The 12841-nt window shown below is 40.8% G+C and overlaps 2 protein-coding genes across 13 annotated transcripts in view; one reads left to right on the top strand and one right to left on the bottom strand.

Moving 5' to 3' along the window:
* Window positions 1–10190, top strand: part of LOC122562305 (uncharacterized) — a 152232-nt gene extending 142042 nt beyond the window's left edge. For all 4 annotated transcript variants that reach the window (XM_043715131.2, XM_043715130.2, XM_043715129.2 and 1 more), the window contains 3 exons: window positions 5873–5971; window positions 7139–7265; window positions 9234–10190. In XM_043715131.2, the coding sequence (XP_043571066.2) occupies window positions 5873–5971; window positions 7139–7265; window positions 9234–9819 (812 nt within the window). In that variant the 3' untranslated portion in view covers window positions 9820–10190. The remainder of the gene's footprint in view (window positions 1–5872; window positions 5972–7138; window positions 7266–9233) is intronic.
* A 689-nt stretch (window positions 10191–10879) lies between these two features.
* The window catches only part of exoc7 (exocyst complex component 7), a 37168-nt gene continuing 35206 nt past the window's right edge, over window positions 10880–12841 (bottom strand). For all 9 annotated transcript variants that reach the window (XM_043715142.2, XM_043715137.2, XM_043715139.2 and 6 more), the window contains 3 exons: window positions 12295–12336; window positions 11486–11619; window positions 10880–11089 (listed from right to left, as the gene is read on the bottom strand). In XM_043715142.2, coding sequence (XP_043571077.1) covers window positions 10987–11089; window positions 11486–11619; window positions 12295–12336 — 279 coding nt within the window. In that variant the 3' untranslated portion in view covers window positions 10880–10986. The remainder of the gene's footprint in view (window positions 11090–11485; window positions 11620–12294; window positions 12337–12841) is intronic.

Here is a 12841-nt window from a genome sequence, read left to right as displayed (position 1 = left end):
GGGTAGGCAGGAAGCCAAGGGGTCTGTCGGGTACACCTCTGCAGTCTAAACAGTTAGTGGACTTGTGTCAGGAGTTGGAGCTAGTGGATATGTTGAAGTGTCTCCACCCTAATGGGAGGGATTTTACCTTTTACTCCAACCCACACAAATGCCACACAAGAATTGATATATTCTTTGTTCAGTCAGTTTGTTTGGAGTTGGTGTTGACCTGTAGGATTAGGACATAACTATTTCGGACCATGCGGCAGTGTACATGGATGTTAAGACCAAGGATAGTGGAATAGATACATGGCACTGACGTATGGATCTGTTTCTGCTGAGGGATGGCAACTTTGTACAGTACATTACAAGGGAGTTCAGGGCTTTTTGGGGACATCAATTGGGGTATGGCCAGTTATCCATCGGTGCTCTGGGAGACCACCAAGGAGTATGTAAGGGGTCTGATTATTTCATACTCGACAATGAGAAGGAGGCAGAGAGAAGAGCAGCAGCGGATGCTTGAGGCCCAGCTGAAGGCAGCTGAGTCGGCATATTATAACAGACCATCCGTGGTTAAGTTACAATGGGGCACGGCTCTCCAGGCTGGTCTGGATTCAGTGCTCACACATACGGCGAAGAGAGGGGTCTCCTTTGCAAAGCAAAGGCTGTTTGAATATGGGGATAAACTGGGTAGATACTGGGTTTACCTGGCTAGGAAGAAAAGTGCTCTGCAGTCCATTATGTCTATTAGAGAGAGAACTGGCAACATCACTCGCGAGCTGAAAAAGATTAATCATAGAATCCCTAAAGTGCGGAAACAGGCCCTTCGGCCCAACAAGTCCACAACAACCCACCCAGACCCATTTCTACTACTACTCTACATTTGCCTCAAACTAACGCACCTAACCTACACATCCCTGAATACTATGGGCAATTTTACCTTGGCCAATTCACCTAATCTGCACATCTTTGGATTGTGGGAGGAAACCCACACAGACACAGGGAGAATGTGCAAACTCCACACAGACAGTTGCCCGAGCCAGGGATCGAAACTGGGTCCTTGGAACTGTGAGGCAGCAGTACTAACCACAGAGCCAATATGCCACCTACCAGATTTGCCAGAGCCACTATGCCAGATTTCGGGAATTCTGTGTAGAGTTATACCAGTTGGAGGGCTGTGGGGATGGAGTAGCAAGAATGAAATTCTTTTTTGAAAATCTGGACCTCCCCAGTATAAATGCAGATCAGCCCTCCCTTTTAAATGCACCTCTGACGATACAAGAGGTGCAAGAGGCAGTAAGGCAGCTCCAAAGTGGCAAGATACCTCGTCCAGATAGGTTCCTGAGTGAGTTTTACAAGGAGTTTGTACACACATTAGCTGAACCACTTCTGGAGATGTATCGTCATTCGTATAGATAGAACTGCCTTCTGCTCTCTCTTAGGGAGGCCAATATCTCCCTTATTTTAAAGAGAGGGAAAGACACCGAGGATTGCGCATTGTACAGACCTACCTCCTTGTTGAATGTAGACTTCAACATTTTATCAAAGGTGTTGCCCATTATTGTAAAAGAGGACCAGACGGGGTTTATCAAGGACTGCAGCTCTTCCAATAATATCAGGAGGGTATTGAACATAGTGCAAGTATGTCAACGGAAATTGATTCCGGGCTTGGTGACCTCCCTGGATGCAGAAAAGGCTTTTGATCGGGTGGAATGGTCGTGTCTCTTTGCTAATCTAGATCGCTTTGGTCTGGGGGAGCCTTCGCCAGGTGGGTGGCAGTGTTATATAGACACCCCAAGACAGTGGTTATCACGAATGGTGTCAAATTGAGCAATTTCAGTGTGGGGTGAGGCAGCAGATAGGGATATCCCTTCTTACTGCTCTGTTTACCTTGGTAATCGAGCCATTGATGGAGGCCATCCAAAAGGACCCTGGAATAGTCGCACCAAAGGAATAGTCGCACACAAAATTACTTTTTATGCGGATGATGTCCTTCTGTTTTGGCTAACCGAGAAAAGTCCAGGCCCCTGATTAACACAACAGATTAAATTATTCAGCAGTTTTACGGGATACAGGATAAAGTTTGCAAAGTCAGAAGTCATGTCCATGGGGGATTGGTGGAAGTACTGAAGCTGGAGGATGGAATGCAGTTTCCTTATCGGTGGTCACAGAAAGGTTTTCTCTACCTGGGAACTTTTATTACCCCTACCTTCCGTCAGCTGTATAGAGCGAACTTTGTACAGTTGTTTGAGAAAATAAAGCAGGACTTGCAACATGGGAGGGGCTACCCATATCATGGTTCGGCCGTATAGACTTGATTAAAATGAACATTCTTCCTCGGTTATTATATCCTATGAGGATGCTGTCGTTGTTGTTCCCCAGATAGGTGCTGCATGTGGTTTACCAGTAGGCTTGGATCCTTTATGTGGTGCCATAGGCGCTCCCTAATTAAATTAAATTTACCAAGCTGCAGCTTTCGCAGGATCTGTGGGTAGGTGATGGACCTCCCAGATCTAGAGCTACCGAATAGGTGCCCTGCTCTTATATGTGGGGGACTGGGTGCTTAAGAACTCAAGTTCGATATGGCTGGATGTTTGAGACCTCAAGGCAAGGTGTCCCCTCATCAACTTATTGTTTACGGATAAGTGGCTGAGGGGATAAGAGATCTGTGGCTGAGCACTGTGAGAGCCCAATTATCTTAAATACTGTGAAAACATGAAAGATAATGCGGCAGGGTGAGGGCAATTTGCCTAAGACTTCACCATTCACCACATCAGTGGGAGCCCCAGGATTTAGACCGGAGTCAATGGACTCCGGCTTTAGAGCATGGGAGTGTAAGGGCATCTCCTATTTGGGAGATTTATTCGAGGGAGAGGTCTCGATGCCTTTCAATCAATCAATCAATTAAGTCAGAAACTCGGGATTTCTAATAGAAACCTTTTCCGTTATTTCCAGGTTAGGGATTATATACAGAAGACCACCACGCCCTTGGCTAAGCCCTACAAGTCAGATATATAAAAAAAAGTGCTCCAATGTGGAGGCACTCCCTCGGTTAGTACCAGAAACAATCTGCAGAGAGGGAGCACCTTGGGGGATATGGAGAGACTACATGGGATCTCGAATCAGGAGTTAGGCAAAGAAATCTCCTCAGAAACGTAGGAGGATATATGGGGGAACGTAAAGAAAATTTCAATATGTAATAAAGCAGAAGTTATGCAAATGAAGATCCTTCACAGACCCATATGGCACTAGAGAGGTTAGCAAAGTTTAAGAAAGGACTTCTCTATAATGTCCCAAATGTAAAATCAGCATACGCACCCTCACACATTGCTCTTGGTCCTGCTACAAGATTCACAGATATTGAGGTCCATTAGTGAACGAGCTGGAGAAGATCCTGGGAATTGAAGTTGAGAAGGATCCGGTATCCCTTCTTTGGGGGCTACCGGACCTGCCCTCTCTGGGTGAGCACAGGAAGAGGTTATTTAACATTCTTACACACTGTGCGAGTAAGAACATTCTAATGAACTGGATATCAGAAAAACCTCCAGGTCTTGCAGGATGGCGCAGACTTTTGATGGAGCATGTCCCCCAAGATTATTTGACGCATATGGTGCACCATGGACAGACCAATTTTATAAGACATGGCAGTCATTTCTAAATTAAATAGATATGGACCTATCGGCAATACTGATTAGGGCCTTTATATAGCTGCAAGGACAGTGTGTGGTGGTCCGGGGACCTCTGGGGAAGGAGACGTAGTAAATTCGGGTATAATAACTGTTGCTCCCGTGACAGGAGCTTCAGTGGAGGTGTGGCAAGTGGAGTAGAGTAAGTGTAATAGAATTTAATTTTACTGGATTGTAATTTAATTTAATACTATTTCATTTAATTTGAGGTCATTTTAACTTGGGTTAAGTTAAGTAAATATGAGACGATTGTATCTTGAATAGTAGGAGGTAGTTTATTGTTAACATTGCTGCAATATAATAATGTGGTATTATTTGTACTTTGCTGTTTTTTTCTATTTTAATAACAACTTTTTTTTGTAAAGAGTAAAAAGTTTTCAATAAATTAAGAAAGTGAGATCAGGCAAAAAAAGTTCTGTAAAGAGAATTGAGAGTTTTTAGAACTCTGTCCTCGAAAAGACATTGGGTATCAGTTTTCCTGAATATTTTTCAAGGCAAAGGTAATAAATTCTTGTTACGTAAGAGAGTGAAGGATACAAACTTAGTTCTAGAAGGTTGCATATTCCTGCATTGTTTTCATTTAACCAGTGCTGGTAGCATTTCCATGCAATGGGGGATAGGAGTCTAGTACAGCTGACTTTATATTCCTAACTCCATTTTAAAATAAAGATTTTCTGGATTGGTCATAAGCTGCACTTTGAATTTCTCTTCAGTTGGGCTCCTTTAGGCTGAGCCATTGATCTTCATTCTCTTGTGACTTTTGGGTTTTGTGGTCTCGGTGCAAATTAGATGTCCAACAGGCATTAGTCCCCTCAGGGATCGGTGATACCTCACTCATATCTTTGACTTGAACAATAACATAATCCAGGTGTCCGTGCTTTGATCTAGGATGTTCGTTTTCAGTTTGTCCTTCTGTCGAAAGATGCTGTAGGTTATAATGAAGCCACTGCTAAGCACACTGTCAGGATAGGGACATCATCTGAATCAGTTTTTCCCATCCAGTCTTTGCTGAATGGTTCCTTGCTGGGTGTCGGAATCCAAGCCAACCTGGCATTAAAGTCTCTCAAGGAAGATGATCTTTCCTTTTGGGATGGCATCAACTTCTACCAAGGTCAGAATGGAATGCTTTTTTAGTCTCTTCATGCTAGTCAAGGATTGGGTCATTAACACGAATGATGCATGTTGATTATGGCTGAGCTGGAGGTGGTGGTAAGAGCCTTAGGTTTATACAATTGGGGAGTTCTGACAGTGTGCCAAGAACATACTGTGCATAACAAAACCAACTCCATGCATATAGGAACAAGTCTGCCCTGCCTTTCCATTAGTGGTGTATGCCTCTTGTTCCTTCAGCTGCACATCCCCAGGAATGTACAGTTGTCACTGAGGGAAATGAGGCATTTGTGGTCTTCATAGCTTGCATGACCTGATTTGCAGCTCTTCTTTCTGGAAGTTTCAAAATGTAATGCTTACTTTCTTTGATGCTGAGGGTGATGCTCCCCAGCCACAATAAAGTGGGACAGCTTATTTTTGGGGCAAACGTTTTTCAGCTCAGCTATGGGTGCTGCTGTTAGACCTTTGGGCATCTGTTGCCTCTGACCAGGATTCACCGCCCTGTCCCTGTTGCCAGTTTTACATTGCTACAGGGCCTGTCAAAGAGAACCTGATAGAAGCCTGTGCAAGACTTTAATGTGGGAAACTTGTGGCACCGTCATTGTCTATAAACAATCTTCTTGGGTTAGTGGTCAGGTTTCTGTGATGTGTCAAGCCTTGATGTGCTATAGTCAATCAGGTCTTTCACCTGTTCTTCCATCAAGAATATTTTGGAGTGCAGTTTGAACTTTCCTGCCATTGGTGACCCTGGCAGGAGAATAAAGCTCGCAAATGCACCATTCCAAGAATTATTAGAACACACAAGCCTCTCCACTACAATCAACAGAAGGTGTAGTCACTATTATATTGTAGGAAACGGAAGCTAAACTTAATTTTAAATTCAAACTCGTGCTCCTTGCAATATATCATGATTCCTCCACAATAACAAACTGAGATGATGGTGATGGGGAAATTTAACCTCAGCCATCATTTATATCTAGTTATTCCAATATCCAAGATTATCTCTTGAATGCCATTTCCATTTAACCAGCTGTTAAAAATTTTATTTTCTGGATGCTTCAACACTGCATGATGAATAAAAAGTTTATTTCATCTAGGTGACCAACATAGGACTCTAAGCACAAGCACCAAGGCCAATGGGGAACCTCCTCACCATCAGGAATGGCAAAACAGTCAGAGCCAACATGAACCCAAAGGTAAGTAAATACAGTCACTTCTTCTATAAAGCGATGCTGTGTTCTTGTGCAACCCCTTGTTATAGAAAAATAGCGCTTTAGAAACAGCGCATAAAGTGTTGGCGATGTAATTGCATTACAGCCAACACACATTTAAAAAGTTTGCACTTTAGAAACAGCATCACCAGTTTGTCAATTGCGTTACAGTGAAGTTGCATTGACAAAACGCACATTATAGCAGAACGACCTGTAGTTCAATCTCTTCATTCTGTTGTGACCGTGAAACCATTTCTGGGTACCAAAGACACTTTTGTTTCCATCAAATAAAATGAGGAAAGGAATAACTTGCACTTCATTATAAAATACTATTTTTTTTTTTAAGAAAAGCCCTTTGTACTTCACAACCAATGAAGTACTTTTGAACTGGTCATTTGTATTATAGGAAACAGAGAGAATAATTTTTGGACAGCAAGCTCCAAGGAAAAGCAACATCATAAAATGGATAAACAGTATTGGTTGAGGGATGACAGTGGTCAAGAACGCCCTTGTCAGTTTAAATAGAAAACGTAATTTCATTGAGTGAGTGAGTGAGGAAACGCACTGTCATCTTCCAATTCTTATGGACAATGGACAGTTTCCAAACTGGGGCATATTGAAAATCTGCTCCCTTATATTTTCATCACCAATAAAAACTTACTGCATACAAAATAATGTAATTCAGAAGAGATTAGAATAAATTCTTATTTTCCTCAACCTAAAATAACTGATCTACTTGTAACTTTGGTTAAAACTTTGGAAAATAAAAAACTGAAATATGGAAAGCACAAACCAAACTTGAGGCCGAATATTTTTTCCTGAGAAATAAGTTATTTTCAAGGATACAAACAAAAACAAAACGAAGGTCAAAAGTCAGATCAGAGCCTGATTCTAGTTCCTGGGGTTAAAACGTCACTGGTGGCAGATCAGTGATGAGATGTTCATTTAGGAGAGTGCCTGAATTCTGAATAATGGATGGAAAGTGGTGGTACAGAAGAAGACAAAGAAAATTTAAAGGCTTTTTTTGAAAAAGCATTCATCAGTCACTAGTTCCAGCTTTGTAACTGATAAATGCCTGCTGCAGAGAGGACTATTTTGTTCGCCTCTTAAAGTGATTTTAAAGGCCTAATCATATCTGTTTGTCCTCTGTAGAACGCACTGATCCAGCATCAATTTCAGAGTGGAAGACAGATTCAAATCAGTCCAAGCCTCCTTGCCGAGAACCTACTGCAAACCACATGCCGGGACAACCCCCTGTTACTACAAGTGACCACACAAGGTATCATACTGCATGTTGAAAGTCAGAAAAATCAGAGTACGGTTTGAGTGTGGCACAAACCCTGTCCTAACGATGCTCACCATGGGGAATATTTGATATTGGCAAGATATCTAAAGCCTGCTTTCAGAGGCTAAACGAGAATACGACTAGTAGAAATCAAGAAACTGCTGTCTTGGTCATAGGATCTTATTAACACAGAAAATTGTTGTATAGCCAATCATACCTCTGTCAGTTCTTGGAAGAACTATTCAATTCATCACATTTAGCCCATAATCCTGCCAAAGGTTTTTCATGTTGTTGAACTTTTGCAAGTTACTGTTGAATCTGCTTCCACTGCCTTCTCAGGCAGCACATCTCAGATCACAATAGTTTGCTGACTGAAGGAAGGAAAAAAAAATCAGTAATTGATCTCATGGTCTCTCGAGTCTCCATTACCATTTGATTAAATGGAGGGTTAACTTGTGTCAACCCCACTTCCTTTTCTCCCCATCCCCACCCACTCCTGTTCCCTCAGTGCTCAAAAACCTATTAATCTCAGGTCTTGAACATTCACAGTAGTCTCAGGCTAAAGATTCTTAAGGGTCAACGTCCTGTGAAGATATGCCTTCTCTCAATCATAAATGATCGGTCACTCATCCCGAGGCAGTGACTCCTATTTCTTATCTAGCCAGCCAAGGAAAAGAGCATCTCAGCATCAATCCTCTAGATTACTCTCGATCATGTGCCAAAACGACTCATTACTGCATTGGTTCTTTTGTCCATTTTTTTTTAAACTTCTTGTTACTGACCTCGTTGCAAACAGAAACTTGCAAGCGTACTTGCCGTTTCAAAAACCCTCCAGACCAATCCCTTAATTACATTGCACAGGTCCAGAGGATCAAATTCCAATAACTGAGCAAATCAAAATTTCAAGCACTGTGATGATGCAGAGGCAAGCTGAGCCATTACTGCTCTGAGCTGATGCATGATCAAACAGTACTTCTTCTGTGGAGAGAGAGATTGACATTTTTAATTAGAGTACTTGAAGTTTCTGAGGCAAGCACATGCCTTCTAATATAATCGAGGTTGCAGATGAAGCAGTGATAGAGATTAAGGATACCAGGTATGCTGCTGTTTCACAAATACCTAATACAGACTGTGCTTAAATATTAACATTTATACAAGTAGTTAAAAGCAAACTATGCCCATTGTCAGATCCATTTAGCCCATTAGAAGAATTACTCCCCTCCATATCTCCCTTGTTCAGTCATTCTCTGACAGCTTTGCTGTTGCTTTCAAAGCTATTATCTTTGCTTAACTTTGCAATATGGAAAGAACCAGAAGGGGTTTTTGGTTCCGGTTTTGATCTGTTGTCAAAGATATTAGCATCAACTGCATTGATGGTTACAATGTTAAGTTCAACATTCTTAGAGTTAGGAAACAACATCTGTGGTAAAATGTGATAATGTGAGTGGCAAGAGAGGGCAGGATTTGGCAAATGTGTGATTCATTCTGCAAATGAATAGCACAATGTGACTTAGTATTAAGTTACATAAGGGAGGGGAGCCACTTTAGTGTGATATTGTCTATCACCCTGGGGGTTAAGATGGGACTTAGGGATCTGATTTTACTAGAATAGCCATACAAATACTGTAGCTACAAGTGGTAAGGAATCCTTCCTTGAAACTGCCCATCATCCACATGTATAAGTCGGGAGTGTGATGGAATACCCCCCACTTGCATGGATGACTGCAGCTCATACGATGCTCAAACAGCTAAACAGTATCTACCAGTAAAGTAGCTTTCTTAATTGGTGCCACATCCACAAACATATACTTCTGCAGTGCATCAAAGATCCTTAGATAGCACCTTGCAAACTTCCAACCACTGCCATCCAGAAGTACAAGGGCATCACTGTATGTGAGGGAGAAATGGGAGCAGGAATGAGTCTCATGTTTTACAATTATTATTTTTGTTTCTGTTGAGCAGTCAACAACCAGTGGTATCTGTAACTAAGAACAACCACTTCAGTGGAGCAGATATGAACACACCCTGCCCGCCCATTCCCCTTGATGTTCCAGTCTGGACAAAACAGCTGCCACATGAGGATGTCTTGGAGGAGCTGCTGATACATGGCATGATGGAAAAACCACAGGCAGTAGTGTTCAACGAGGATAAGGTTGAGAATTATGCCATTGGAGAATGGGGGGAGCGCCTGGTTCATGCATTCCTCATACACTGGAAGGAGAGTGACAGCCAGCACAAACCCAGGGACATTATGTGGGCAAACGAGAATGGGGAGAGCGGTCTGCCCTATGATTTCAAGGTCATATTCACCTCCATGAATGATGAGCAGGTGGAGACCTTCATTGAAGTTAAATCTACAATCAAAGCTGAGAAGAACTTTGTCCAACTCTCAGCTCAAGAAGTGGACTTGGCATTAAAGGTCAAAGATCGTTACCACTTGTACAGAGTGTACAAGGCAGGGGACTCTCAGAATGTTCAGCTGTGTCGAATTAAGAACTTGGCACAGTGTTTGCATGCCAAACAACTTGAATTGTTTCTGTTTGTGTAAATGCTATGCTATTTTTAGAGGTGATTAGTCAAGTTTATTGCTTTTATGCATTTTATGTAAATTAGCAATGTCAACAATTAGAAAACACTGTAGATGTTAGGAATATTCAGCAGCAGTGGAAATTGTAATATTTCAGGTGATGCTCTTCTTAGAATTTGAAGGTTACACCTAAATTGTTAGCTACTGAGTGTCTATCATTTTTTTATTTTTATTCATGAGCGGATAAGAAAGAGGTTGAAGTTTAAGATTGCACTAATGGGATAATTTGGGAAGTCCTTTTTGTACTTAATTTTTTATCAATGCTTTTATACATTTCCAAATGCATCCCCTAAGCAAATAATGCATAAAAGAGTATATGTTCACTATGAAAATCTTGTCTACTACATGATTGCAGAGAGGTGGAGGACAAAGTAATTTTAGAAAATAATCAAGAGACTAAACTGATTTTAGAACTTAAGCTTATTTTGATTTAATTTATTCTAAGTAAAAAGATTTAAATAATTCTGTATCTAAGAAAGGCTTGCAGAGAAGATGCTCTTTGCTTGATTCCTTCAAGGGCAGTTAAGATTGCCACATAGTGAAGATAGTGGAATCAGAAGGGTTCCAGAATGAGTAAAGGATAGTGGGTTCACCAATGGTGATTGGACAGCTCCAGGTTTACTCGTACAGATAAAGCACAATACATGAAAACTCCCATAAGGCAGCATCTGTGTAGAGCACAAATTAACATTTCAAAGCAGTGACCCTTTAATTCTAACAAAAGGTCACAGATCCAAAATGTTAATTTGGTTTCATTCCAGAGATGCCACCAGCCCACTGAGTATTTCCAGCACTTTGTACTTACTTCACTTTTACTGAGACCCAAATTCTAATTTTCAAACTACCCACATTCTCAAATTCAAAGATAGCTGCAGAGATAGAGGAAAATTTATATACATCCCGATTTCAACTCAGACTGTGAAAACTGGAATCCAGAACTAAAGATAGTGAGGAGATAATTCTGGAAGTGTTATAGAAATATTTGGGGATAAAAGGAATCACTAAAAGCAACAAATAAAAATTAGTGTTTCATATCTTTAATACAACTTGGATACAGTTTTTTTTAAACACAGACTGACAATATATAATTGGCAAATGAATCTTTCAGAATAAAGCAATGTACAGACTTCATGCTGAAGTATCAAAGAGCTTCTCAATCATATCTTCAACCTGTTCCACTCTGTATTTTATATATTTTTCAGTATTCTTGGTAAAGGGAACATTTGAATACCTGCAGAGTTAATGAACAATTAACAAGACAGCAATGATAAGTTTTGTAGAAGAACAAATGTGCCAAAGCTGTCCATCAGGCTTTTTTCTGAATGTAATATCATCATTTCAGAAGCATGAACTCATATTAGCATTCATCTCTCAAACACAAAGTATTCATTCTCTACTCAAAGCTATTCCCAAGCGGTTTACCCCAGAAGGGTATTTGTATACAGACTTTAGCTATGGACACAATTCCAGTGTTGAACACCATGGATATTGGATCATGCTAACAGTGGAATCCAGAAAATAAATGGCTTGCATCGATCTATCATTTTTCACAACCTCAGACACACATTCTGATTTTTATGAATGGATTATTTTTACCTCATCCTTACATGCAACAAACAATTCTTACCTCTGCCAAAAGTTCTTATAGACCCCAGTTACATTTTCCTTCTGTGCATGTCTGATTTTATCCCTTTGCTCTTTGTCTGGAATGGCCCAGGATTTTTGGATTTTGCACAGTTCTTCCAGCCCATCGTTAAATGCCTTCAAAACAGAAATCAGTTGTCTTTGAAATGAATTAATGCTTTCTCATAGCAAAGCAGCAGTCATAGAAAACTGAGTCCAAGCCTGTCCAGTGCTGAACCTGGACAGACGCATTCCTCAGCAGTTTTACAATCATCAAAACACATGTTCATCTCATTCAAGTAGTATGGTGTTCTCACTCGCTGCAACCACCTTGTCCCTCGTTTTAATACTTTTCAAGTTTATTCCCAAGATATTTGTGGTTTTAATATTAAGTGAGAGAGAGAGAAGTTTCCAGTTGCAATTAAGTAAGCATTTCATAAAACTGCTCAACTCCTGCCCATTCAGGCATTTTATCACCACTGTGATCCTGCAGTCAGTCCAGAAACAGACAGTGCAGCCTGCCCAGATGAACCACAGGGAGCACTGTCCTTTCAGTTGCAAACAATTCAGGTCAGGTATAAAAAGGTTTAAATTGCAAAGAGATAGTCAGTTCCAGCAGAATAACGTTGAGAAGAAATGGAAAACTATCTTGCTGCAATAATTTTACCTTTCCAGGACTATTTACATAAGGGAAAAGTGAGGCACTTCACAAAGGGGGTTAGGAAATGCCTGTAGGTGTGCAGAGATAGTCACATGCATTTAGGAAGAGATCATCACATTCGAGGTAATTCTTACATATCAATTGTCTCTTACCTTAAATCGGTCTTTAATTGCTTGTCTTTCCTTATCTTTTAACTGAAAAGAAAATAAAATGGATTACACCAATAACTCACCAGAGAGGTCCTGCTACCGCTAAAAAGAAATTGCTGATTACTATGACCTAATTGAGGCAAGATTCAAATTGATTACTTTGCCATACAGACCAGAAAAATCCCAGGTTTAACTTTTAAATTTACATGAAGTTAGTTATCTCAAAAGGTGACAGAGCCAAAGTGGGTAAATGAAGTTTGAATACAAATCAGCCACAATCTAAAAACAGTGAAACAAGATCGGGGCTAACTCTTGTGTTTATGTTCAGATGCAGCAAGGCCTCCCTCAGCTAAAAGATAAAGGTACAAACCAAAGGTCAGCCAAGGCTCCTACATGTGATTGTTACACAGTGATCCCAGTCAGTTTGCAGATGATTTGAAGATATGATCAGGTTTACTGGGCAGACTCACCAAGTGCCGTGTCTAAGTTACAGCCAAGTTAACAAGGTAGCAGACAGTGCTCACCACCCGTGGATCTGCTCCCCAGGGCA

This window comes from Chiloscyllium plagiosum, unplaced genomic scaffold (assembly GCF_037043375.1).
Source record: "Chiloscyllium plagiosum isolate Xiang-an unplaced genomic scaffold, Cpla_swu_hap1 HiC_scaffold_25, whole genome shotgun sequence".
NCBI classification, from domain to species: Eukaryota; Metazoa; Chordata; class Chondrichthyes; order Orectolobiformes; family Hemiscylliidae; genus Chiloscyllium; species Chiloscyllium plagiosum.
Note: the sequence above shows the minus strand (reverse complement) of the source record. Positions and strands in the feature narration are given on the sequence as shown.